Source organism: Lynx canadensis, chromosome C1, assembly GCF_007474595.2.
Source record: "Lynx canadensis isolate LIC74 chromosome C1, mLynCan4.pri.v2, whole genome shotgun sequence".
Taxonomy (NCBI): Eukaryota; Metazoa; Chordata; class Mammalia; order Carnivora; family Felidae; genus Lynx; species Lynx canadensis.
The window spans coordinates 193,055,910-193,083,151 of record NC_044310.1 but is presented as its reverse complement, the minus strand read 5'-3'; the positions used below and the strand labels follow the sequence as shown (position 1 = coordinate 193,083,151).

The 27,242-nt window shown below is 41.9% G+C and overlaps 1 protein-coding gene across 10 annotated transcripts in view; it reads left to right on the top strand.

Annotated features, from left to right (window-relative positions):
- The window catches only part of PLEKHM3 (pleckstrin homology domain containing M3), a 200,404-nt gene that overhangs the window by 25,737 nt on the left and 147,425 nt on the right, over positions 1–27,242 (top strand). For all 10 annotated transcript variants that reach the window (XM_030324422.1, XM_030324421.1, XM_030324424.1 and 7 more), the window contains one exon: positions 20,380–21,315. In XM_030324422.1, coding sequence (XP_030180282.1) covers positions 20,380–21,315 — 936 coding nt within the window. The remainder of the gene's footprint in view (positions 1–20,379; positions 21,316–27,242) is intronic.

Genomic DNA, 27,242 nt, shown 5'->3' with positions numbered 1-27,242 from the left:
AAACAGACTCTGAACTATAGAGAACAAACTGATGGTTACCAGAGGGGAGGTGGGTGGGGGGATGGGTGAAATAGGTGATGGGGATTCAGGAGTGCACCTGTGATAAACATTGGGCATTGTATGGAAGTGTTGAATCACTACATTGTACATCTGCAACTAATATTACACTGTATGTTAATAACTGGAATTTAAATAAAAACTCAAAAATAAAATATTTCTTTCTTCCCACTCAAATTCATGACTTATAATTCCTTTTCTTTTCTCCTTGACTTTCACCAGTCCTCTGTAGCATCTAGCCAAGGGTGGTGACCATGGGAGTAAAAAGACAAGGACATTATAAAGCACAGTACTTGGTAGCTGATTAGATATTAGGGGACAAACAAGTTGCTCTGACCCTGGTGCCTGGCAAAATGAGAGCTTTGCCTTGAGTTCATATATAAACAAGTATACTCGTTGATTTAACAAATAACCTCTGTTGATTTTTGGTTTCTTAAGAGTTTACGTAGATTTTTATCAGTAAAGCACCGGAACCATTCTAAAACCCTGGTGTTACCCAAGTTGAGAGGGTGTCATATTTCCAGGTTTAGTTTTCCTGTCATTTGGATTGTTAGTGTAGGAGCTGGAGCTGCCTTAGATTCTCCAAAGGAACCTTGAGTATATGACACCCTGTGACTGTTGTTTTTTCAGTCTCAATTTTTAAAAAAGTTGAATACTAAATCATGTTGAAATGTATGTACTGAATGGTACTTTGAAAAGTCTACTGTAACAGATGGCCTTTCAGGTATTGATATAGTATATAATCTGGCCATCTTTTGATCATCCACGGAATATATATCCTAGCAGGAATTAGCACAGTTGGGCAAATGGCATGCCAAGTTCCTAATACCTTTTCTTTCTGTCACACTCTGGAGAACAGGCAAGATAAATCATGTTTGTATTGCTTACCAGGTGAGGGGCAGGGGTAAGCAGGGAGTACCCACTGACTACGCGTTCTCAGGCTGGGGGTAGAGAAGAGTTTTAAATATGTGGCAGTCCCCCACCCTGGTGACCATAATTCTCATGGCAAGGGGAGGGATGTGCCAACACACAAATGCACACTAGTCACAATCAGCCAAGATCTTTCAGTAAAGTTTACTTTAAAACCTTTGAAATTTGTGATCCAAACTGAAAAATAGCCTGTTGTGTCTCCTGAAGAAATATGCCCCCAAAGCAGAGGGAGACAGTGTAATATCTTGGCTGGAGATTTAGGGTCAGGCCAGACCTCTGTTTTAACCTTAGACTCGCATATCTGACTGCCTGGCGTACATCTCTTTCGGGATGTTCCACAGGCTCTTCAAATTCACAGTGTCCAAAAGTGACCCTCATCCTCTCATCTCCTACTCCTACTGTTCTAAAAATTAACAAGTGTTCATAAGAGTCTGGGGGCTCCTTAGAAGAAATAAAATTTAAACGGGTTTCTTTTGATGAGGTCAACTTGACGTTGTGTCTATCCCTGTCACTCTCTTAATTATAGGTTTGGTTACTGCATGATCCTGTGTTTTCTTCAGTTGATTTTTTTTCCCTAGCTCCTTTTCTGAGCTCACCTTGAGTACGAAGACTCACCAGAAGTGGTTCTTCTTCTCGTCCTCCCCTTCCTCCTCTTCTGCCTCCCTTATCCCCTCTCTTCCCTCCCATGAAAATAAACCCAAGGATCTTCTTCATTGGTCACATCTTCTTCTGTGACTTCTGCTCATTTGGTGATGAATAACCACCAAATGAGCTTTTGAGCCTTACTAAGGATAAATGTCACATTGAGTATAAAGCAAATCAGGTTCTGGCCTAATGAGGCCAGTGGGCAGCTGGGTGTAATACCATCTATTTCGCTGATGGGCAAGCCTGTATGAAGGTCTTCTGGTGTGTCTTCTCCTCTTCCCCCTCCTCCTCTTCCTCTTCCTCCTCCCCCTCCTCCCCCTCCTCCTCGTCCTCCTCCCCTCCTCCCCTCCTCCCCTTCCTCCTCCCCCTCCTCCCCCTACCTCCCCCTCCTCCCCCTCCTCCCCCTCCTCCCCCTCTTCCTCTTCTTCTTCCTCTTCCTTTTCCTCATCCCCTGTCTCTTCTTCTCTTCTTTTTCCTCTTCCTTCTCCCACTTCTTCCTCCCCCTCCTTCCCCCTCCTCCCTCCCCTCCCCTTCCTCCTTCTCCTCCCCCTCTTCCCCTCCTCCCCCCCCTCCCCCTCCTCCCCCTCCTCCCCCTCCTCCCCCTCCACCCCTCCTCATCCTCCCCCTCCTCCTCTTCCTCATTCCCCATCTCTTCTTTTTCCTCTTCCTTCTCCCACTTCTTCCTCTTCTTCTTCCTCCTCCTCCTCCTCCTCCTCCTCCTCCTCCACCACAACCACCACAAAGCTTGAGATAGTAATAGTACTTTAAATATCTTATGTGCATTAAATGGGTTAAAAAATAGAAAGTACTTCTCAGAACCATGTTTGGCACATTTGTAAACACCTAATAGATATCTTAAACATTTACTAATATTATTACAATTATTAATTGAATTTGAAACTCATCAATGAGAATCAAAGTAACACAACCAATGACTCCTACTTTTCCCTGGCATACCAACTGATGTGTTGCAGTAAATGGCCTCGCAATAAATATTTCTTAGATTGACCTTCCTGAAGTGTGTTTTCTCATATTATTGATAGGTTTGTTAGTGGGAAGTAAACCATTCATTCTCTCTCTCACACTGATTTAAGATCAACTGTTTACAGTTCTCCTGGTCAATGAGGAAGGGACTGTTTCTTACCGTTTCATCCTCAGTACTTAACATGGTGCTTTGAACATAGTTTATGCTCAAATGAATTGTTTAAGATGTAAGTTGAATGAAAAAGATGTAATGCTGATAAGATAATTAACGCCAATAACCTCTTTAGCCAGTTCGTGTCATTCTAGAAAAAAACCCTCCAGCATCTTTTCTGAGGGCCTAGTGCCATCATCTAGCATTTCATACCTCGCACATCCTCTCTGTGAAGCTCTTTAGCAGCAGTGAAAAATGAAGATTTGCTTTCATCTCAAAGGCTGCCCTGCACTATCCTTGTGATAAGAGAAAATCAAACAGATACAGCTTGTAAAGCGGCCCCTGGTGTTGGCAAAATGTTGCCCTGGCCTTGGAGGAGTATTCAGATACGTCTCAGACTCCCGGGTCGCACAGGCACGGTTAAGCATTCCCCTTTGTGGAGGAACCTGACTGCTGCTTGGTGAGCACAAAGCCTGGTGCAATGATTATGCTTTGCCCTTTAGTCTTTCTGAAGCTGGCAATCATTTGAAGTAATTTTGCATCACTCCTCAACTTTTCCCTGTTCTCTGTTTCTTTACAGAAGGTGATTACTTTGGATTTGAAGATCACTTCTTCCGTAGGTTCTTGCTTGGAATATATGAGAGCAGAATCTGTCAAACAGATTAACAGCTTACTTGTCACTGTCAGAGCCAACAGCCAAGCACCAGTGCTTGTCCTCAGGGTGAGAGAGCCCATGTAGAAAGAGAAGGAAAAAAAAAAAGAAACAACCAATAGCTGTAGCAAGCACTGTGCATGATTTTAAGTTCTTTACAGCGAACAGCTTATTTAACTTATATAATACTCCTGTGATATAGACACTTTTACTGACCCCGTTTTGAGGATGATGAAACTTGAGGCACGGAAAGCTTAAGGAGTGTGCGTAGAGTCCCATAGCTGGTCCTGAGCAGATCCTCGATTGGAACTCGGGCAGTCTTTCTCCAGAGTCCACACCCTTCAACACTAAGCTGGAGCTGAACACTTACCTTGGAAGCCAATCGTTCCCAGTCTCTAGAACCCTCTATTTTGAAAGCCTTGTTAGCAGTCAGGCCCTGTGGGAGTAGAGGGTGGGAAGTAGTGTAGAAGAGACTGACCTGGATGGTATTCATCGAACCCAAAGTAATCCCTCAGGAGATCACTAGCGAGGAAAAACTGAGACACACCGAAGCAGTCTAGCTAAGCAAGGATTGTTTTCTGCGTTTAACATAGTCACTAAACATGGACAGTGCAGCGCTGGCCAGAGTTCTTTAGGGGACCAACGAGTCCACGGAAAGAAGACTGTAACTTTGCCTTTCATACTCCTGAACGCTGACCATACAGAAGAGCTTAAGTGAACTGACCCCCATGGGTTTATCGTAACTATGGAACGAGGGCTTTGGTATTTTGCTCCATCTTTGGCTGCCTTTTTCAGTCTTACTTAGAAGCTTGTGAATGGATGTGTTCTAGAAATTTCATTGCCTCAGGCAGAGACAGACCTAGGACAGGCTTCTTCCAAGGGAATGTTGCCAGTGCTAAGTAGATGAAGGATACCGTCAGTGGGTCCTAGGAGGCTGTTAGAGTGTGGCTTGAGTCCAGCCCAGTTAAGACCATGCGTTTTCTGAGGGCCAGATAGCAATGTCGAAAAGGTTAGGTCAGAAATCACTAAGAAGTACTAGATCTAAGGCAAGATGGCGACAGAGACAGGTTTTACCCCAGCTTTATTGAGGTATAATTGACAAAGCTGGAAGACATTTAGTGTACATCGTGATGATTTAATATACATACTCATTATGGACGGATTCCCTGTCTAGTTAATTACCACATCTGTCACCTCACATCCGAGGCAGTTTTTTCTAAAAAACTTCCAGGTAGGTCATAGAGACAAAGCTGCCTCATGGTCAGTTCCTTTCCTTACTGCCACCCCAGTGCCTGCCATGCCCTGGGCAGCTGAAGCAAGGTGTCACAGAGAAGCAGCCCTGAGAGAAGGCCCTAATCCTACCGCCAGAATGGCTCGTTGCTAGTCCTGTCATTAATCTTAGTTCTGTACAAACATGCTCTTGACCAGTACCTATGCTTAACCCTCTCTTCCTTTGCATTACGTCATCCTGTTCTTGTTCAGTGAGTAATAATAGAGCCACAGGCAGCAGGGAATGTCCAGTAGGATAAGGAAGATGGGGTCCTGATGTCATAGAATTACAATCCAAATATAAATATGTGTTAAGGTAAGAACATAAAAAGTCATGTGAACACGTGGACACTAGATATGTTGTCAAAAATGGATCACACACACGCATTTACACCTATAAATGTGTACGCATAGTAGAGGAGGGTCGGTCTGTGTGGAAAGAACACTCAACTAGGACTCACTGTGTAGGTTTGGAAGAATCACTCGTCTGTTGCTTTTGATTTAACGACCTAGTGAAGCAGGTTAAATTGTCTCTAAGATCCTCCCAATTCCAAAACCGTATCATTGTAAGACGTGTTTGAACTGACCCTGACTCATGGTTCTATGGGAGCTAATTACTATAGCCAGATGGGTATTGGAAGGTTGTAATGGAATTATGGGTATGGTTGAAATTATTTAACGCAGAAGGATTTCTGTGTGCCTTGTAACTCTACTTCTGGGTGAACTGCTGTGTTTGCGATTTTAAAATCAAAAAAAAATTTTTAAAGAAATCTTTTGCATTATCTATGGAGCTCTGAAACCCAACAGACTGCCAGAATCTGACTTACTTTTCCCTCCCTGACTGTGTTCACATTTTCATCTGCTAGGCAAGGGCAGTGGTCAGCTGGGCTTTTGTTTCAGTTGGTTTCGCTGTCTGGTGACCTGGTACCATTCCTATGCCTGTATTTTCTTGTTCTAAGTACTTGAGGAGTAGGCCTCAAGCAGAGATTTTCTTTAGAGCTAGAAAAACCATGGCAGTGTGGTTTCTTTATCTTGAGTTTTATGTTACTCTGTTTCGATTCTCTTTTTCCCCATCTTTAACTTTAAAAAAAAAAAGCCAAATTTGGGACTTATACTAAAATGACTGCTTTTTCAATTACGATGTTTCTCAAAAGCCTTGGAGCCAATAGAGGTGGGAATATTCCTGTGGGCTTAGAACAAGTGAGGTCACCAGGACATGGTCTCTTGCTGAATTTATGATTCACCCTTCAGCAAGATTAGTCAGTACAAAGAAGTTGCTAAAATAGGTCACAGAAAGTTGATTTTATATGGTTGTATAGTTTCCACTGGTTACTTTATTGAATGTTGGCCTGTGGCAGCTATTTGGAAACCCAACACGCCTCATCGACAACCCATATTCTGATTCTAACATTTCTATATGGGAACTCTGAAAACGAAGTGTCTGATGTTTTCTTGTGGTTGCTCTGTTAATACAGTTTATCTTTCTTGGCTAAGGAGAACTGTAGTTACTAATTTCACAAACTGCTAGAGTTACCATCTTAAAACACAAATCTGTTCATGCTACTCTGTTCTCAAAATGAATCATGGCTCCCCATTCTCTACAAAATCAAGTGTGTAAGTTTTATAAAGCATCCCAATCTGTCCCGATCTCACCACCCGCACCTTCTGTCACCTCGTCTATGTGCTGTTTTCGAATGTGCCGAGTACTTCCAAGTTCCTGAGCCTCTGCTTATGCACTCTCTTCATCCAGAACACCTTCCCCACCCGTTTCACTTTTCACAACCCTCCATTATCTTTCAAGGACCAATCCAAATGCTACGTCCTCCCTGAGACCTTTCTATATTTTTTCAACTAAAAGTCTTTTTTTTTTTCTTTCACTGTATGTTTTCACAGCACATATCATTCTGCTGTGCATTATAGGCAATTGCTTGTATATCCATCTCCCACACTGGTTGAAAGTTTTTTTTAATTAAAAAAAATTTTTTTAATGTTTATTTTTGAGAGAGAGAGACAGAGTGTGAATGGGGGAGGAGCAGAGAGAGAGGGAGACACAGAATCAGAAGCAGGCTCCAGGCTCTGAGCTGTCAGCACAGAGCCCAACATGGGGCTTGAACCCATGAACCATGAGATAATGACCTGAGCCAAAGTCGGATGCTCAACTGACTGAGCCACCCAGTTGCCCCGGTTGAAAATTTTTTGATGCTATAAACCATATCATAGAAAACTTTGTATTGTACCAAGTATGTGAGCATATGCAAAGTGTCTGGTTGAGTTTTATGTGTTGGTGCTTGGAACATCAGGACAATACTGTTTTGTTTTGTTTTGTTTGTTTTCCGAAATGGAAATGGCCCCTCTTTCCTTACCTTATAGCTTAAGTTGACTGAAGTTTGTTATTAATAATATCAGTGAGAGCTATCATTTAATGAGAGTTAGCTTTATGTTCAGCCCTGTGCTGAGATGTGTCAACCTACTATCTTATTTAATATTCATAATAGTTGAATATGATAGATGATATTCTGATTTCACAAATGATGAAACTGAATCTTAGAGAAGTTGACCTCACCCAAAGCTATACAGTATGTGATGGGGCTAGGACTCCAAGCCAGTCCTAACACTAGAGGCCACACATAACCACTCAACAATGCTGTCTGTCTCTCAAGCATGAGGAGGGTTAGGTCATTCCCTCCACCATAAATAAACACAGTGTGATCTAGACTCCAAGTTTGGAGGTTAGAGTTTTCTACTCTGAGCTTGCACACTTTGAATATAACCTTGGCCAAGTCATTTTGCTTCCTGGGATCTCTTTCCAAATCTGCTAAATCAGTTAAGAATATTTTCAGAAAAGGGGTGCCGGGGTGGCTCAGTCAGTTAAGCATATGACTTCGGCTCAGGTCATGATCTGATGGTTTGTGAATTTGAGCCCCACATCGGTCTCTGTGCTGACAGCTTGGAGCCTGGAGCCTACTTTGGATTCTGTGTCTCCCTCTCTTTCTGCCCCTCCTCTGCTCGCACTGTGTCTTGTTCTCCCTCAAAAAAAAAAAAATCTAAAAACATTTTAAAAAAAGAATATTTTCAGGAGCAATTAATAGCATATACAACTAAAAGTAGCCTAAGTAATATGACCATTTGTCATCTTACGTTTTTATCTATCTAACAGGTAACTATGGAACACTTAGTGAATATCAGGTACTATAAACAATAGACACTTAAGACCTGATGTGTCATCAGGGATCCAGGCACTTTCCATCTTTTTTCTCAGCTATTCTCAGTATATTGGTAATGTCTCTTCTTTCCCTTCATAGGTACAAGATAGCCACAGCAGTCCCAAGGGTCACTTTCTTATACATCAATAGCCAAAGTCAGGAAGGGAAAACAGGGCACCCCCTCTGGGTCTCTTTCTCAGTAGGCCCCAATAGCACCCCCTAAGTAGCGAGGGTCACATGCTCACCCCTAAAGCAATCTCTGGCAAAGGAAAATAGCATTTCTGTGATTGGCTTAAACAAATCTTGCTCCTTTCCACGGGGTAGGGGAGAGGACATCTCCTCTGAGCATCTCCCATCATACCTGAGCAAGATTAGGTTCTGTTGGTAAAGAATCAGGAGGACTAGTTAAGGAGGTGAGTAGCTGACAAGTTCTACCTCAGATGGGATCAGGCTAAGAGATTTCTTATCGCTTCTGGCTCTAAGTTTCTCTGATTCTAGTATGTTACCCAAAGATACAGTAATGAAATGCCATTTACCTTAAAATCTGCTGGTCTAAATATTGGAGATTCTTTTCTACTTAATTCCTATAGAGTGAAAAACCCACCATGGCAATGAGTGAGCATATCTTGAAAGTTGGTTTGGAATCGTTTTCTGGGTCACAAAGTTCTTCTTCTTTTTTTTTTTTTTTCAATTTTAGTTAACATACAGTGCAATATTAGTTTGAGGAGTAGAATTCAGTGAATCATCACTTACATTATTTACACCCAGTGTTCATCACAATAAGTGCTCTCCTTAATACCTGTCACCCATCAAGCTTGTCTCCCACCCACCTCCCTCCATCAACCTTGAGTTTATTTCTATTGTTAAGTCTCTTGTGACTGTTTCACTCTCTTCTCTCCACCCTGTTCACATATATTCATCTATTTGTTTCTTAAATTCCACATATGAGTGAAATCAAATGGTATTTGTCTTTATCTGATTGACTTATTTCACTTAGCATAATATGTTCAAGCTCCATCCATGTCGTTGAAAATGGCAAGATTTCATTCTTTTTGATGAATGAGTAATATTCCACCATATATATGTATATGATATATATATATATATATATGTATCACATATATATGTGGTACATATATATATATATATATATGTGAAATATATATATCACATCTTCTTTATCCATTCATCAGTGGATGGACAGTTAGATTCTCTCCATAGTTTGGCTATTTTTGATAATGCTGCTATAAACATTGGGGTGCATGTACCCCTTTGAATCTGTAATTTTGTATCCTTTGGGTAAATACCTAATAATGTAATTTCTGGGTCATAGAGTAGTTCTGTTTTTAACTTTTTGAGGAACCTCCATACTGTTTGTCCAGAGTGGCTGCGCCAATTTGGATTCCCACCAGCAGTGCAACAGGATTCCCCTTTCTCCACATCCTCGCCAACATTCGTTGTTTCTTGTGGTGTTAATTTTAGCTATCCTGACACGTATAAGTGGTATCTTACCATGGTTTTGAATTGTATTTTCCTGATGATGAGTGATATTATCTTTTCATGTGTCTGTTAGCCATCTGGATGTCTTCTTTGGGAAAGTGTCTATTCATGTCTTCTGCCCATTTCTTAACTGGGTTGTTTGTTTTTGGGTGTTGAGTTTGATAAGTTCTTCTAGATTTTGGATACTAACCCTTTGTCAGATATATTATTTGCAAATATCTTCTCCCATTCTGTAGGCTGCCTTTTAGTCTTACTGATTGTTTCCTTCACTATGCAGAAGCTTTTTATCTTGATGAAGTCCCAGTAGTTCATGTTTGCTTTTGCTTCTCTTGCCTTCGGCGACATGTCTCATAAGAAGTTTCTCTGGCTGAGGTCGAAGAGGTTGCTACCTGTGTTCTCTAGGATTTTGTTGGTTCCTGTCTTACACTTAGGTCTTTCATCCATTTTGAATTTATTTTTGTGTATGGTGTAAGAAAGTGGTCCAGTTTCATTCTCCTGCATGACTGTCTTTTTTCCATTGGGATATCCTTCCTGCTTTGTTGAAGATTAGTTGACTATAAAGATGTGGGTCCCTTTCTGGGTTTTCTGTTCTGTTTCACTGATCTATGTGTCTGTTTTTGTGCCTGTACCATACAGTCTTGATGACTACAGCTTTGTAATATAGCTTGAAATCCGGAATTGTGATGCCTTCAGTTTTGTTTTTCTTTTTCAGTATAACTTTGGCTATTTGGGGTCCATCCAAATTTTAGGACTGTTTGTTCTAGCTCTGTGAAAAATGCTGGTGGTATTTTGATAGAGATTACATTAAATGTGTAGATTGCTTTGGGTAGTATAGACATTTGGACAGTGTTTGTTCTCCCCATCCATGAGCCTGGAATGCTTTTCCATTTCTTTGTGGGTCACAAGGTTCTTAAAGACTAGGGATTACCCTTGTCACAGAAGGCAGAAAGCCTCGGCATTTACAAAGTTGGGTCTGTGACCTAAGTTCACACTTAGATCTCTAAATTCACACTTAGAAGTGAAATTGACCAGGACTGCATGGACTAATGCTCTATCACTGTTGCCCATAGCAAAGAAGTTAGATGGAGAAGATCCCAAAGTTGCTATGTCTGTCTAGTGAATATGTAGCCAGATATGTTACAGGTCTCTTTCTGCTAGAGTTTGCACAGATAATACATCTTTTTCCCTAAATTTATTATGAAGGAAGATCAAATGGGATAGACTCCTTTACCCATGAAGAAAGGTCTCCAAAGTAGCTCTCAGAAAAGACATTACTTGAGTCTACTTCATTTCTACCAGAATTAGTTTGTTAACAAGTATCTGTGAGCTATCACTAAGTGTTGGCCTGTGGAGCATATTTCAAGTGTATAAGACACAGCCCCTCTCTGGTTCCTGTGGTATCATTCTCTTCATATTCTTTGCTATGGACAGTGGCAGTGTCCTGACTAATGTGGATCCTATTAATGTCACTTCTCCTGTGTGCCTGCAATGAGGAGTACAAAGACCTAAAATTACTGAAAACATTTCTCCCTAGTTTCTGACTTAAACACAGTTGAGTACTATAACATGAAACAAATAGACTTGGAAAACTGTGTTTTGTTAACTAGGAATATTAAAAAAAAGAGAGATGTGATTATAATCTAGAATATCAGAGAAATCTTCATTGAGGAAAGGATGCTTCAGCTGAGCATAGAGGGGTGAACACAAAACCAAGGTGGAGGTGAACACAGCATGTGTGTGGGATGGCCAGGAGACTAAGCCAGGACAGAGCTCCATTTCTGAGAGTTGTAGTCCAAGGTCATGGAGGACTTGCAAAGCCAAACAACTAGACTTAATGTGATATGTTTAGCAAAGAAGCATTTGAAAATTACTTGAAAGTCAAGATTAAAAGGGTATTTTATAAAAAGTCAGTAAGTTGACAGGGCTGCAGGGTAGTGGGGGTAGGGAGCCGGAAACCTCCCCTCCTGTAGCTTTCATGTCTATGTAAAGGGATATCAGACTAACGTTTTTGGCCTCTCTCCCTACCTTTGCACACTCCACCCCTAGGGAGGAGCAATTTATGGGTAAATTTAGGAGAGGAACTAGGTGTGTATAATTCAGCCTCTCTCATAGGAAGCACTGATTCTGGTCTGTTCCTCCAAACCTGCTCCTCCACCCATCAGCCTTTCATAGGCAGTCCCCCAGGAGGGGAAGCTTGTAGTGATCAGTGCTGCTTGTGACTCAGAGGTAAGTCTGTATAATCCTAGGGCTCAGTTTGGTAGGACGACCCTAAACTGCGTCCTCCCAACTGGCTGATGTTTTGATCTCCATGTGTCTGACAGTGTCGGTCAATCTCAGTTGGTTTAAAACTTGGGTGATGAAGGGGATGCTATTTATTGGTTCCCCACAGGCCCCCACTATATAGAATGGATTGGTAGATGGAAAGAAAGGAAGGGATTGAAACCAACTAGAAGGCTCTGCCAGTCCTCATGCTGTGACTCAACTTAGGGTGGCTGTGGCCCAAGAGAAAGTGAGACTTGTGAAAAGAAAAAGGGCTGTAACTGGGCCATAGATCTGTTGACAGGTTCTGTGTCTGAATTATTTGGTGTCTCCACAGATTCTAGTAGATTCCTTCATACATACATTCACAAATACTTATGGAGTCAGCCACCGAGTGTACAGGAGTGCTAGAGATATGCAGGTCCCTGCCCTCAAGGAAAATGAGAGAGTTCTTTGAGTGAAATAAAGCGAGATGTAAGATAGAGAGGGGGGGCTCCATAAACTGGTAAAGGCTGGCCTCACCGATGATGGCATCTTGGGAGGAAAAACTGAGGGAGGCACGTAAGTTAGTGGGGCGGGGTAGAGAAGTTACAAATGGGGGATTTAACAACCTCAGAGTTCCCGAGGCTACAATACACTCAACTTATTTAAAGAACATAAAAGGGTGTGGCTGAAATGGGAGAAAGGGATGTGAGATGATGTGAGATGAAGTCAGGTTAATAATCAGAGGCCAGATTGTGTGGAACAGGAAGGAGGTATACACATTGTAAGAATTTGAAGTCTGCAGGAAAGAGGCAGATTGAGCCATACGAAAGGTAGGATCAAGTGAATGCTTTTTTTTTTTTTTTAATTTTTTAAAAACACTTTTTTATTTTTGAGAGATGGAGAAAGACAGAGTATGAGCAGGGGAGGGGCAGAGAGAGAGAGGGAGACCCAGAATTCGAAGCAGGCTCCAGGCTCCGAGCTGTCAGCACAGAGCCCGACACGGGGCTTATACTTACAAACCGCGAGATCATGACCTGAGCTGAAGTCGGACGCTTAACCGACTGAGCCACCCAGGCGCCCTGTGAATGCTTTTTTAGTAGATATAGTCCTCAGAATATTGGAAGACAGGAGGAAAAGACATTAGTGGAGGGATAATATTTCAATGTTAGTTAGAGGAGAAGAGAGTCTGAAGAAGTGGGAAGGGATTAGGGACCGAGTAGAGGTGGAAGGCTTATCTTTAACAGCGAGACAAGAAGACTCTTCCTTTGAGACTGGACGGCTAAAATAGGAAACAAGTATTAAATACTCACCATGTATCAGGCACTGTTCTAAGAGTTACTCATTTCTTTCTCACAGCAGGACAATGAGGTAGGTGCTCTTATTATAGCCCATCTTAAAGATGACAAAACTGGGACTCAGGTTAAGTAATTGTCCCATGGTCACACAGCCAGGAAGGGCAGAATTATGATTTCAACTTAGGCTTATTGGCTCTAGCACCTGTGGCCTTAACCACCGTACTCTTCTGTAGCACTTGTGCAAGACCTTGATTAGTGTAATGCCAACATGAAGCCAAGCATAGTATATATGAAGGAGCTCCTGCAGTGCACAAAGGATGAGGCAGTGGGATTAGGTGTTTGGGAAGAGTAAAAGAGGTATGGAAAAAGTGTTCTGGGGGCTGTGTGTGGGATTCACCGAAATGAATAAAAGAATAAATTGTCAGGATGAAAGATAGGATAGAAATTGAGCAACATGAGTCTCTGTTTGGTGCTACGGTCTGAATATTTGTGTCACTCCCCAAATTCATATGTTGAACTCCTATCTCCTGAAGTGATGATATTAGGAGACATGGCCTTTGATAGGTGCATAGGTCATGAGGGTGGAACCCCCATGAATGGTATTCATGTTCATTTTTAAGACCCAAAAGAGCTCCCTAGGCATTCCACGACAAAAGAAATGTAATATATCTGCCCGATTTTGAAAGGCAATCCTTTTAGGTTTGTCTTAGTGTTATTCTGAAGGATTATGGGTACCCTCCATTCACACTCTACTTTGGCTTTCTTCCACATTTTTTGATCTTGTTGTAAGAACTTAAATATTTCCTTAAAACTTGCCTAAATAACTTTGATTTGCAATATTGGCACTACATTGGGTTTTTGAGTTCTTTGAAAACATTAAAATGTTGCTCTCTGTCTCTCACTGCAACCATGGTCTGACCTTGGGAATCCTATTCTTGTGACTTCATTCATTGTGCGGACTCAGGCAGTCCAGATATTCTCAGGAAACCAGATTACCTAAACGTTTCTTTCATTTATTGTAATCTGGGGTATGGTGGTTTTTAAAAAGATAAAATTTCAGGGGCCTTTGGGTGGCTCACTTGGTTGAGTGTCCAACTCTGGGTTTCGGCTCAGGTCACGATCTCACGGTTCATGGGTCCGAGCCCCGCGTCCAGCCCCACGTCGGGCTCTGCGCTGTCAATGCAAAGGCTGCCTGGGATTCTCTCTCTCTCACCCTCTCTCTCTGCCCCTCCCCTGCCTGTGTTCTTACTCTCTGTCTTAAAAAATAAATAAATAAATAAACTTAAAAAAAAGATAGAATAGCATAAAGTAACCAAAATGAAAGCACATAACCATTTCATAATTATATAAGCAAATATAATATACCTATAATTATTATTTATATTATTATTACATATATATCATGTCTAAGGGCTTCATACCAAATCGCATACAGTCTGGGCAGGAGGATTGTGGGTGCTGGGTTACGGAGGCAGAAACTTTTTGTTTTTGCTTTTTACATTTCTTTCTGATTTTTTGAATAATTTTATTAAATAATGTAGTGCATATGTGACAAATGTGAAATAGCATCTGAAACCTGAGTCATCAGAGTAGTGCAGCCATAGAGCCTTGGAGGCTCAGAGGAAGACAGTTGTTTTCAACTAGAGGGGATGAAGGTCTTCAGGAATAGGTGAGATTTTTGTACCGGCCCTCACGTGGGAGGAAAGAACGGGCAAGCAGAGGCAAGGGGAGATCTAGGCAGGGAGGTCAGTGGGAGAACATGCACCAAGGTTGGGAGGGACGAGTTGTAGAAACAACATCGGGTCACCTGGCTGAAATATGAAGGAGTGGAGAAAAGTGCCTGCATCGTGTGAAAGCTCACTGAGGAAAGTCATAACAGAGGGATCAGGCTAACATCTTCTGAACCTCCTGATCCATCCTAATATCCTTAGAAGTGGGACAGCCACCTGTGACATATTCTTGCCAAAAAAAAAAAAAAAAATCTAAATGAACCTCAAGGTCTAAACAGCAGTTGACAGAAAACATGGGAAACGGAGGAACATTTAAACAATACTGTGAGGATTCACCAAGTCCAGGATGTGAGAAGTTCTACAGGACAAATGATTACAGCTTTGTAGTAGGGGCTAAAGTCTGGGATTGTGATACCTCCTGCTTTGGTCTTCTTCAAAATTACTTTGGCTATTCGGGGCCTTTTGTGGTTCCATATGAATTTTAGGATTGCTTGTTCTAGTTTCGAGAAGAATGCTGGTGCGATTTTGATTGGGATTGCATTGAATGTGTAGATAGCTTTGGGTAGTATTGACATTTTGACAATATTTATTCTTCCAATCCATGAGCAGGGAATGTCTTTCCATTTCTTTATATCTTCTTCAGCTACCTTCATAAGCTTTCTATAGTTTTCAGGATACAGATCTTTTACATCTTTGGTTAGATTTATTCCCAGGTATTTTATGCTTCTTGGTGCAATTGTGAATGGGATCAGTTTCTTTATTTGTCTTTCTGTTGCTTCATTGTTAGTGTATAAGAATGCAACTGATTTCTGTACATTGATTTTGTTTCCTGCAACTTTGCTGAATTCATGTATCAGTTCTAGCAGACTTTTGGTGGAGTCTATCGGATTTTCCATGTATAATATCATGTCATCTGCAAAAAGCGAAAGCTTGACTTCATCTTTGCCAATTTGGATGCCTTTGATTTCCTTTTGTTGTCTGATTGCTGATGCTAGAACTTCCAACACTATGTTAAACAACAGCGGTGAGAGTGGGCATCCCTGTCGTGTTCCTGATCTCAGGGAAAAAGCTCTCAGTTTTTCCCCATTGAGGATGATGTTAGCTGTGGGCTTTTCATAAATGGCTTTTATGATGTGTAAGTATGTTCCTTCTATCCTGACTTTCTCAAGGGTTTTTATTAAGAAAGGGTGCTGGATTTTGTCAAAGGCCTTTTCTGCATCGATTGACAGGATCATATGGTTCTTCTCTTTTTTTTTTTTATTAATGTGATGTATCACGTTGATTGATTTGTGGATGTTGAACCAGCCCTGCATCCCAGGAATGAATCCCACTTGATCATGGTGAATAATTCTTTTTATATGCTGTTGAATTCTATTTGCTAGTATCTTATTGAGAATTTTTTCATCCATATTCATCAGGGATATTGGCCCTACAGGACAAATGAACTAATTTCTTCAATAAATACGTGGCACGAAAAAAAAAAAAAGGAGAAAAAGAGAACTGTTATAGATTTAAAGAGATTTAAAACACATATCAACCAAATCAGTGTGTGAGCCTCAGTGAACAAACCATCCATATAAAGAAATTTTTTGAGACAATCTGGGAAAATTAGATACAGAGTAGGTATTAGATGAGGAATTATTCATGTTATTGGGTGTGAAAATGGTGTGTGTGTGTGTGTGTGTGTGTGTGTGTGTGCGTGTGTATTAAAGTTTTATCTGTTAGATTAGAGATACCGCTGAAGTATTTATAGTAGAAATGATAAACTTTAAGCAATTTCCTTTCAAATATTCCAGCCAAAAAACCAAAACAAAAAACAATAAAAAGCCAGAGCTGGAGGGGGTGGGGGATATGAAAAGAAGAATAGCAGAAACTTGTTGTTTGAAGCTGAGGGATAGGTCCGTGGGTGTTTATTTTAGTTTTCTACATGCTTTCAAGTGTGTTTGAAATTTTCCATAATCAAATGTTTTAAGGAGTTTGAACTTTACTGTGTAGCACCAGGAAAGCTGTGAATGGTTTTGGGCTGAGAAGGGGGCACAGGAAGGGCTGAGTGGCCCTGGTGACAGTGTGGGAGATGGCCAGGGGGAAGGTGGATGAGAGGTGCGAGCTCATTTAAGACCTTGATTAGGTCTTAAAGGTACAACTTTCCAGTTGTAAAATAAAAAAGTCATGGGGCTGGAAGGTACAGCATGGCAGCTATAGTTAGTAACACTGCACTACATGTTTGAAAGTTGCTAAGAGAATAAATCTCAAAAGTTCTCATCACAAGAAAAAAATGTTTTGTAACGAGGTATGCTGACGGATCTTAACTGGACTTACCGTGGTGATCATTTCACAATATATGCAAATATCGAATCATTACGTTGTACACCTGAGACTAATATGATGTCGTATGTCAGTTATATCACGGTATTAAAAAACACCCAAACAAACCTTAATTAAGGTGGTGGCCATGAGAACGGAAACTTTTTTGAGAACAGATAGAGGAAATAATAGCAAAAGAGGAACTCTGGTACGTTGGGGGTACAGAAGTGAATCAGGTGCATTGTGTGGAAAATTCCCTTCTTCCTCTTCAGTAAATAGCAATCTTTGTCCTTAAACCACTGCACTGGTATTACAGGACGAAGAGAAGAGGAAGAAGGGGTCTTCACTAGAGGAACTGAACCGGCTCTTCATGCTCCAAAGTAGAAAGCAAGGGGGAAAGGAAGAGTTCTGGGTTTGGGTTTTGGTTTTTGTTTTTCTCTCCCTTTTTCACAAGGAATTACTCTCATGGTTTCAGTATGAAATTTTTTGGGTCCAGTGATTCATTTTGATCATCCTTTCTTGTTTTACTGAGGAAATGGTTATAATCATTGTCAGCGGTCCCATCTGAATCATTTATGATATTAGTTAAGATAGATATTATTCATTTGTGAAATTGAACACTTTACAATAATGTGTGTGAGGTTAATTAAATGAGTTGAAATGATACAGTCTGGGGAAATAAAAGTTGAACTATAAGTTAATGAAAGCTTAGATTTAAATACATACCTTCTGATTTGTCAATAGCACAAATATTAAAAATAAACTTCAGATAGAAATAGAAAGTAGCAATTATTAGAGATTAAAGAGAAATGGTAGTTCTCTGGCCCTCTACAACTCAAAGAAAATTAACACTTCACACAGGAAATATTGGTGAGGTCTGATATAAACAGGCCCTCCGGAGTGGAATACGCACCCCAGAGGATAGTTTCCTGATCACGTTTGCTCTCTTCTTCTTGATTTTTCTTTCTCAAGAAATTAACTCTACAAACTGCAGCCTGTAAGGATGGACCTTTTCCTGTGACCAACACCAGTCTTTTCTGTCTCAATTTAATGTACCTATTTAAAGAGGGCTGAGACAGGTGGGGGGAAAAGTCTGTAAATACAATGAATTCTTTACCCTTACTCTGCATCAAGAAGGTGAGGGGACTTTGGAAATTCCCGGGAAGGATTTCCCATCCAGTCCACCCAAGTCAGAAAGAGGTGAGATTTTAGTCAGGTTTGCTGCTGACTTGGGCCCAATTAAAGCAGAATTTCTTTCTTTCTTTTTTTTTTTAATGTTCATTTATTTTTGAGACAGAGGCAGAGCATGAGCGGGGGAGGGGCAGAGAGAGAGGGAGACTCAGAATCCGAAGCAGGCTCCAGGCTCTGAGCTGTCAGCACAGAGCCCGACGCGGGGCTAGAACTCAAAGACCGTGAGATCATGACCTGAGCTGAAGTCAGACACTTAACCGACGGAGCCACCAACGCACCCCTAAAGCAGAATTTCTAATTCATGCTAGCTGTTGTAAAAAGCTCTCAGGAAGGAAAGAAAAGGAGAGAAAAATTCCTAGCTAAAAGCAAGAAAGATGGTTTTATTTTGCTCAGGGATGCATAGCTGAGCCACTGGGTCACAGGACAGATGGGGGTGGAGGAACACATGGTTACGAGTCTTATTATGGAAAAGCTCGAACTACCATCAGCGCTTGATGGAAATGAGTGGGGGAGAGGTAGCAGCAGTGTCTCTAACAGCACTGCCTCCCTTATTACATTATCCAAAAAGATAGATAACTGAGAATAGGCATCCATTATCTCTCTCTACAAAGGGATTAGTGTGGGTTGCAAGAAATTAATGGCTTTTGAGTTATCACAGAAATACTAATGAATGTCAGGACCAGAGATGTAAAGCAGGTAAAATTGGCTTTTCTCTGCCTTATTTCTCTCCTTTTCTTTTTTGGTTTGCTATTTTAAGATCTGGATCTGTGTTGGGTTTATTTCTTTACTTTTTATTTTTTCCCTTCAGCCAAGATCAGAAATCATGCCCTTTGGGAGTGTGATTTGTCTTCTTTAGGGAATGACTTCGTTAGTTTATGACTGTCTCCAGTGTGTATCAGCAAGAGATTTAGAAACATCTCAGAAATGAAAATCTCTGTCAGGGAAGAGTGCTGCCTCTTGCATGGATGTCATTTGCATGCCTGATAAAAATATCAGGAAGTCTCCCAAGTCACAGTTGCCTTCTATTAAGGAACTAAACTTGTATACATTGCAGCTAATTATTGATTAAAGATGGCACAACCAGATAAACTTGTGAAACAGGGGAAGAGAAAGGAATTATATCTACTATATGCTGGGCGTTGTGCTACAAGCTTTATTTCTCATTTAATTAGTACTTTCTAGGAGCCTGCTATGTAGTAGGCATTGTACTCTGTGTTGTAAAAAAGGATGAAAAGACAGACCTCTCCTCTTTCCTCAGTGGAACTTATAGTCCAATGGGGAGGACAGACTTTTTTAAAAACTTCAAAATTGTATTTATTCAAAAATTTAAATAAACTATTATAATACAGCCTGACAAGAGTCCATCAAAGAGGAATAATAGGGATACCTGATACTGACCCGGGGTGTGTGTGTGTGTGTGTGTGTGTGTGCGCGCGTGTGCAGATGAGGGGTTGAGGGAATCGGGACAGGGTCTGTTCCTGGAAGACAGGATGGGTAAGTGAAGGGTAAGTGTGTGGTAGCTAGTGGAAGCAGTAGGAAGGAGCACTGTAAGCAGGCGGTAACAGTATAAGCGCAGTCAGGCTCAGAGGTGAGAGAGAACTGCTACCTAAGCAGAGACCTAAAACATGGGCTGGTTGAGTCCAGCCCTGGGAACTGGTTACAAGACAGAAGGCTCATGAACTGGCCTTGAAGACTAACAGGGGTATCTGAGAAACAGGAGTTTATGAGAAGCATACTTCATGCTCTGTCCTCTCCATGGGCGATTCCTGGCTTTACTAAAACCCAAATAATGTGTATTAGCAAGGAGTTAGGTCAAGAGATAGGAGGAATATTCGCTCTGATGTATTTGGTTTTCTGTAGAATATTACCTAGAAAACATGAAATCCTGGTGAAGTGCCAATTATTTCATGGACCCGTGGGGGAGAGTCACAGTTTTCCACACAGACCTCCGCATGTCACACTGACATTGCAGACCACCCCCCACCAATACTTAATCTTATGCTCATAATTCCACCCTAGGTAGGCTATTGTGGACCTGAGATTTCCCCCCAATTACATCTTGTGAATTGTACTGTCTTGGAATTGTACTACCTCTACTGTGTTTAGTTTGAACCAGAAGGATGTCATTCCCTGATCTCTGGTTTCTTACACCTGCCTTATCGTCTCCTTGAGTTCATTCGTATCAATGAATTAATACATGGCTTCTTTTGTTTCTCCTTTCTAGAACACAAGCAAGCATTCCCAAATATTCTGAAGAAGGGGTACCTGGAGATCAGGAAGGACCATGACAGTTACTGGCAGAGCTGTTACGCAGAACTCTCACCCTACAACTTATCCTTCTACAGCCTAGACAGCAGTGGTAATCAAGCCCTCTATGCCACCTGCCAGCTTTCACACTTCCAGAGCATTTCCGTGTTGGGCAACCTTGAGGCCAGGCTGGTGGATACTGTTCTGTATGACAACACTCAGCTCCAGTTAAAGGCAGAGTCACCGTGGGAGGCTTTGGACTGGGGGCAGAAGCTTTGGGAAGTCGTGCACGCCACGGTGCCTGGTTACGTGGGAAGGCAGGATGAGCTGGCAAACTCCCCAGGACTTGGTCATCACGCTGACTGTACACAGAACCATTGTTTACAGAAGAAATCCAGTGAGCTGCTCGCGCCATCACCTGTCTTGGAGAGCCCCAAACAATACCAAAACATCATCAAATCAGGGACGCTGTACAGGCTAACCGTCCAAAACAACTGGAAGGCATTTACTTTTGTGCTGAGCAGGGCCTACCTTATGGCTTTCCATCCCGGCAAGCTAGACGAGGATCCCCTGCTAAGCTACAATGTGGACGTGTGTCTGGCTGTCCAGATGGACAACCTAGATGACTGTGACTCTTGCTTTCAAGTCATTTTCCCCCAAGATGTCCTCCGCCTCCGTGCAGAGACCCGGCAGAGGGCTGAGGAGTGGATGGAGGCTCTGAAAACAGCAGCCAATGTGGCGAGGAGTTCAGAGCAAAACCTGCAGGTCACCCTGAGGAGCAGACCCAAGGATCAGATGGGCAGGCATGAACTCAGGAAGAACAAGCGTCAGTCTGTGACCACCAGCTTCCTCAGCATTCTGACAACCTTGTCTCTGGAACGAGGACTCACTGCTCAGAGTTTCAAATGTGCAGGTATGAAGCAAATTTTTAGTCTAAAGCTCCCTAAAGAACAACCTGAATCCTGCAATTGGAATTCACTATAAAAATCCCCTCGATGGGCTAGTCACATGTACCTTTTGTTTGAAAAGCATCTCTCCTTCAAGGAGTTTCTTACCGCAAAACGTCTGTCTATCTTCATGCCATGCTGGTGAAGTCAGTAGAAGGAGATAGGCTATACGCCACTGAGTCCAAATGACTTAGCCGAAGCATAACCAGACTAGAATCTAGGCTTCTTGCCTCTGCTGTGATTCCATTTCCTCTGTCTTTTTAAATAAAGGTCACTGGGAATGTGGATGTCACAAATTGTCTCACAAGAGATATTCAGACCCAAAAGCTGACTGCTGACACTTATTACCGAAAAAAAAAAAACAAAAAACAACAACAAAACAAAACAAAACAAAAAAAAAACCCGTCTATAGCCAGTAACTGTCATTGATCATGACCTTGTCAAATCCTGTTAAGGAAGAATCTAAAGTCAGCCCTGACAGAAAATCTGGAGGTGACTAACAGCAGGGTAGATGATGATTCAGCAGATGACCTCTGAGTCATGATGGGCCTGTGCCTCATCCTGGGGAAGCCCAGGGCTTCTGAAACTGCTATGGAAGGGTGAGACACAAAGTAGAGTTGAAGGCCAATTATCTGTTATTTCTTTTTTTTTTTTTTTTTTTCAACGTTTATTTACTTTTTGGGACAGAGAGAGACAGAGCATGAACGGGGGAGGGGCAGAGAGAGAGAGGGAGACACAGAATCGGAAGCAGGCTCCAGGCTCTGAGCCATCAGCCCAGAGCCTGACGCGGGGCTCGAACTCACGGAGCGTGAGATCGTGACCTGGCTGAAGTCGGACGCTTAACCGACTGCGCCACCCAGGCGCCCCTATCTGTTATTTCTTAAAACCCTATTACTGCTTCTCTCTCCTACTTCTCTCCTACTTCCCTTTCACTTTCCCCTGAACAGTAAACTAGACAGAATAAAATCTTCCCTAAACCAAATCTATGTATCTACTAGAAACTAAATCAAATTATTTCCCTTTCACTAAACCCCACAATTTGGGACAAGAAATTTTCCTTAAGGTAAATTTACCATGAAGGTAATCTAATTGGAAACCTGATTTGGAAGATTTTAATTCAAGTGTGTCAGATTGAAGTATGTTATTTAAAAGTGAATGGGACACTCACCAGCAGCCAAGACCAAATTTTCAATTTTTGCTTGTTCCTGCATTGAAAGCCAAATAGTGGTGGCACAGGGAAAATTTGAATTTAGGTTAGTTGTGATGATTCCCTTTTCTGTTGAAAAATAATGTACCTAACGAGGGGATTAAGTGAATCATCCCTGCTTTCTCTAGAGGGGCTCTGTAACTGTGGAGCAGAAACTCGAGGGGTTGGGTAGGAGAGACCAGAAACACTGAGCCGGTAAAGAAGCCGCACTAGGTGATGTGCATGTATCTGCAGGTGTGAATGACCTTGTGTGAAGTCAGTCAGCTACTTTTGCAAAATGGTTTTGAAATAGGGGGCCACTGGCTTTACCATAGTTTGTAGAAATTACTGACATTTTAGTGTCTTATTAGTGCATGCGTTATATTTCAACATTCAGTCACTCAACAATAACTTATTGATCCTGATTCTGGGAACATTCTGGAATCATGATACACTTCTGTGGCTTTGGATTGCTGATAGGGTCAACAAATGTGTTGTGTTATTAGAATCAAGGAGAATAGCTGAGCCTAGTTCTCAAGGTAGAGACTGGAATCGCTGAGTTGGGAAACTTTCTAGTAAAAGGGGGAAGAAAAGTCTCAAGGGTTACACAGGGATTGTCACCTAGTTGACCCCTAGTCCACCTTTCTCTCATAAGTTTGCTTCCTGACGGAGGGTGCACTGCCCGCGTTCTGGACTTCATTAGTAGCGTTTCTAGCACTCAGAGGAAGGAGAAACACAGGTACAGGTAGCATGCAGCAGGTCCATCACGTCTAGCAGTTGGAGAAATGAAAATGGGAAGAAGACAAAAAAGGGTGAGTAGAAGAGGCAGGGAGAAGGAAACTAAGTAGAAAAGAACAGGGGAAGGATTACCGAACGGTCAGGGACAGAACTTTTTGGCAGCTGCTTTACTTAGGTCCTGTGTTTTAAGATGTCTCCCTGTGCTGTCTAAATGTCCTCACTGTTTGGCCTGGTTGGAGAACAGGTTGAGGATGGGTGGTAATAGGGAATCCAGGAGGCAAGAGAAATGTAATCTGAAACTCATTTGCCCTGCTTAGCTCTTACCTTCGTGCTTTGGTTGGGAGTTCTAATAAGGCACGGTGGGGGGCGGGGGGGGGGCGGTTCTAATTTGGGGTGGAGAGAAGTCAATCCTAATTTGTGCAGTATGGCCGATTCCAAAGTAGCAATTTTTATTTCCTTTCAGTGCCCCTTCAATCGGAAAATGCTACGTTCAGTTGCTTTGTGGTACGCATGGTTTACCAGCTTGCTTTTCATTTTCCCTAATTCCAATATGCAATACTGGTTTCCTACCCCAGGTAGGAATACTCCATCTCCTGTAGGGGGCAGAGTCTCAAAAGAAAAAGGCTAAAACTCTTTAAGCAAACCTCTGAATGTTTTTTAAATTTCTTGGGAGGCTGTTCATTATATTAAAGATTATTATATCAGATGGAACTTTAAAAATCGATCTGTTTCTCACAAACACAATCTAAACCAGCCGTCTATTCATTTAGTACTTGTGTCCCCTAATGTTTCATCCTTGTAAAGATATGCATTCGGTGAAAAAGCTGGTTGCATAGTATGTTTATCTTCTAAAATGGCAAAATGTCCATTAAGTTGTTTTTAGTTCAACTTGGCATTATCTATTATTTTAAGGAGAAGCTAATTCAGAATATTGCATGGTTCTAATGACTCTCTTTAGAATATAAGTTTTTATGTCCACTTAGTCCCTACCCCCTTAAATATTTTTTTGAGGATTTATTTATTATTCCCCATTAAATACTTTTGATGAAAAAACTTTACAAGGGGACAGTTGCACGGAGTAGCTCTTTATTGTGATGTCATTCGGTTGCAATCCAGGCGAGCTACAAATGTTGGCTTTAAATCTACAGATTAGTGCAGTTGGCCTTATTTCATTAAATTCTTTCTGTAGGTGAAGAATTTTTGATATCCTTTTTGGAAACTTAAAGAGCCCCTGCAGAGAAAATGGACCATGACCATCCCCAAATGCCTGAGGTTATGGTTTTGAAAATACATGCTTATGCGTATAACTTTGTATCTCTTAACATGTGCTTGAACTTTTTATAGTTGTATTTGATTATGTGTGTGGTTTGTTCCATGGCTTCCTCTCAGCGCCACGGCTGCCTCATTCTAGGAAGCCCCAGTCACGGTGGTCGTCTTGTTGTTCTGGAACCTACCTTGGTCATTCTTGCCTTCAGGGCCTTTGCACTTGCATTTTTTTCTTCCCAAAAACGTGCCTTTGAAAATGAAGCTCTTTCATTCATCCTACCACTTACCGTGTGCCGAGTTTCTTCCCATGTGCCAAAAACTCAGGTGCACGTGGAGGAAGGAGTCTTTGCTCTAAGAAAGCGGCTGTGCTCCTTGCCCTCGTGGAACTTGCAGTCCGTCAGGGGAGGCGGACGTTAATCCGAGAGTTAAGTTACATCATGAAGGGCGTACGGCAGCTGTGACGAGAGCTAGAGAAGTGAGGCCCACACACTGGATCAGAGAATGGCCAGGGGTGGTCTCAGGTAGAACTATATGAAATTGCAGCTCTCCAGTCATTTTTGACCCACAAAAGGAGTTTGATAGGGTTGAACTTAATACTTGACCCTGAAGTCCCAGAAGGCTCCTGAGCAGAGAAGCATACGGTGAAAGTGGGATTTCAGAACATTTCATTTGGTGCTGCTTTAGTACAACTTTTCAGAAACACCTCTGTGGAAGAAAATGAGGTGCGATTCTTCAGCGAAGAATCTGGTTGGGATTCGAAGTTTGGTTTGGCAATGAGGCGTCTGTGGTATTAAAATATTAATGCTAAAACAAATGATTATGCGGCTTATTAAAATATTTATGAAGTATGTAGCTATAAGTGGTTCTAAATTAGGTTGTTCACAAAATGCTGTATAAATCGGATCATAAGGCAGCAGTCCTGTTTTCTTCAGGAATTAGACGTGGGCACATACCTGTTTCCCCTCAGAAGATATGTGGACTACATACAGCTATTTTTCCTGTAATTTCCCAGCAGTCAGGAAACCTACCAACTGAGCACTGTAAGAAAAGGGCCCAGGGCCTTGTGTTAGGTGCCGCTGCCACTAAACCCTTCCTTCTGTCCCTGCTTTATAATCTGGGAGTGATATCAGATGGCCACCATGGGACAGTGTTCCTGATTCTGAACTGAAGCTGAAAAATGTTAACAGAAGACACAGCAAGAAAAACAGTGAGCCGAGGGGATCCCCTCCACCCTTTCCACACTGTCAGTTTTATGGTTTTACTCCTTCGGCTGCTGTTTAACCTCTTGGGACTGCTGTTGGTAATTACATCTCTCTGGCATTAAGAGCTTTTGCTTTCCTTTTTTTACCCCCAGCCCTTGGGAGGAGTAAGCCCAAGGGGGGGAAAAGTTTTGCTGTGAATTCTTCAGCCATTTAGTGCAAATTCCTGTAATTACCGGCATTGTGTCCTCTCTGAATGGCACATAATACAGCAGAAGCCATTCCTAATTGAGACCTTACAGGAGGTACAAATCCTCTCTTTGTTCAGCCTGACAAATTAGTGCCAGAAAGTGGCAGGGTCCGAGTGGGAATCAAAGGCAAGAAACACAAAGATGGAACTTAAGGCTACAGTAATAACCCTCTCTTGTCCTGAAGGGAAAAAAGGAATGGCCAAGGGAAAGATGAAGTTTTTTTTTGTTTTTTGTTGTTTTTTTTTTTTTGTTATAAATTCCCTTGACATGACAGCACCTCGGGGCTGCTCTATTTATTTAGCAAAAGTGATTAAATAGTAATACAACAGGGCCGCCCATTGTTTCCCTGGGTGCCCCTACCTCACAGACCCCTGCTGCCTCGGCTAATTGATTGACAATGAACCTCTGATAAAGAAGTATGTTGTTAGGACCTAGGTGGGGGGAGCACTTTTTCTCTCTCTTTGTGTGTCTGAGCGAGTGTGTGTGTGTGTGTGTGTGTGTGTGTGTGTGTGTGTGTGTGATTTCATTTTTGTTTGAATTGCACTCTAGTTTTTCTTTGCCCCCACCCCTTCTCGCCCCTTCTGGCCCCTTCTCTCCCCTTGCCTTTTTTCTCCAGAGCTTTTCGGTGGCTGCTCCCAGAGGATACAAACAGGTAAAAAGGAATGAGAATTGTAGTGCAGGCTTTTGACAAGTTTATCTTTGGAGCAAACTTCCTCCTCTCCCCCTGCTCCGTTTAAGACAGGACAGCAGTGTGAGAAGAGTGAAAAGGAGAAAGGGGCTGATTATTAGTACTTCAGGGTCACAGAAGTTTTTTCTTGTTGTTATTTTCTCATTTGTGAGGATGGATGTCTGAAACTAGTCTTTGAACTAAGATTTTTCTCTTAAATTCCTTACTCAACTTTGAAAAACATTTACCCACTAATAACATTTACATGTTGGGGTGAGGGCGGCTGTGGAGTAAGAAATAACCATTTGAATGATTTCGTCTCTCCCCAGTTCCTGAGAAGCCGGGATTGGTTATTTGAGGGTGGAATCTGGCTGCTGGGGGCGTAACTCCGTCCCCCCAGGACGCTGGAAGCAGTGGGAAGAGGCCTAAAGGCCTCTAGGCAGATAATTAATAGCCCCTGGTTATATATGCTCAACTAGCTGAGCAGAAGCTAAATCCCTAATTTAACTCCGTTACAGCTGCAAAAACAAATCATTTCAAGCCCCTATGAAAGCAAAATATATTAAACAAACAGTATCGACCTTGT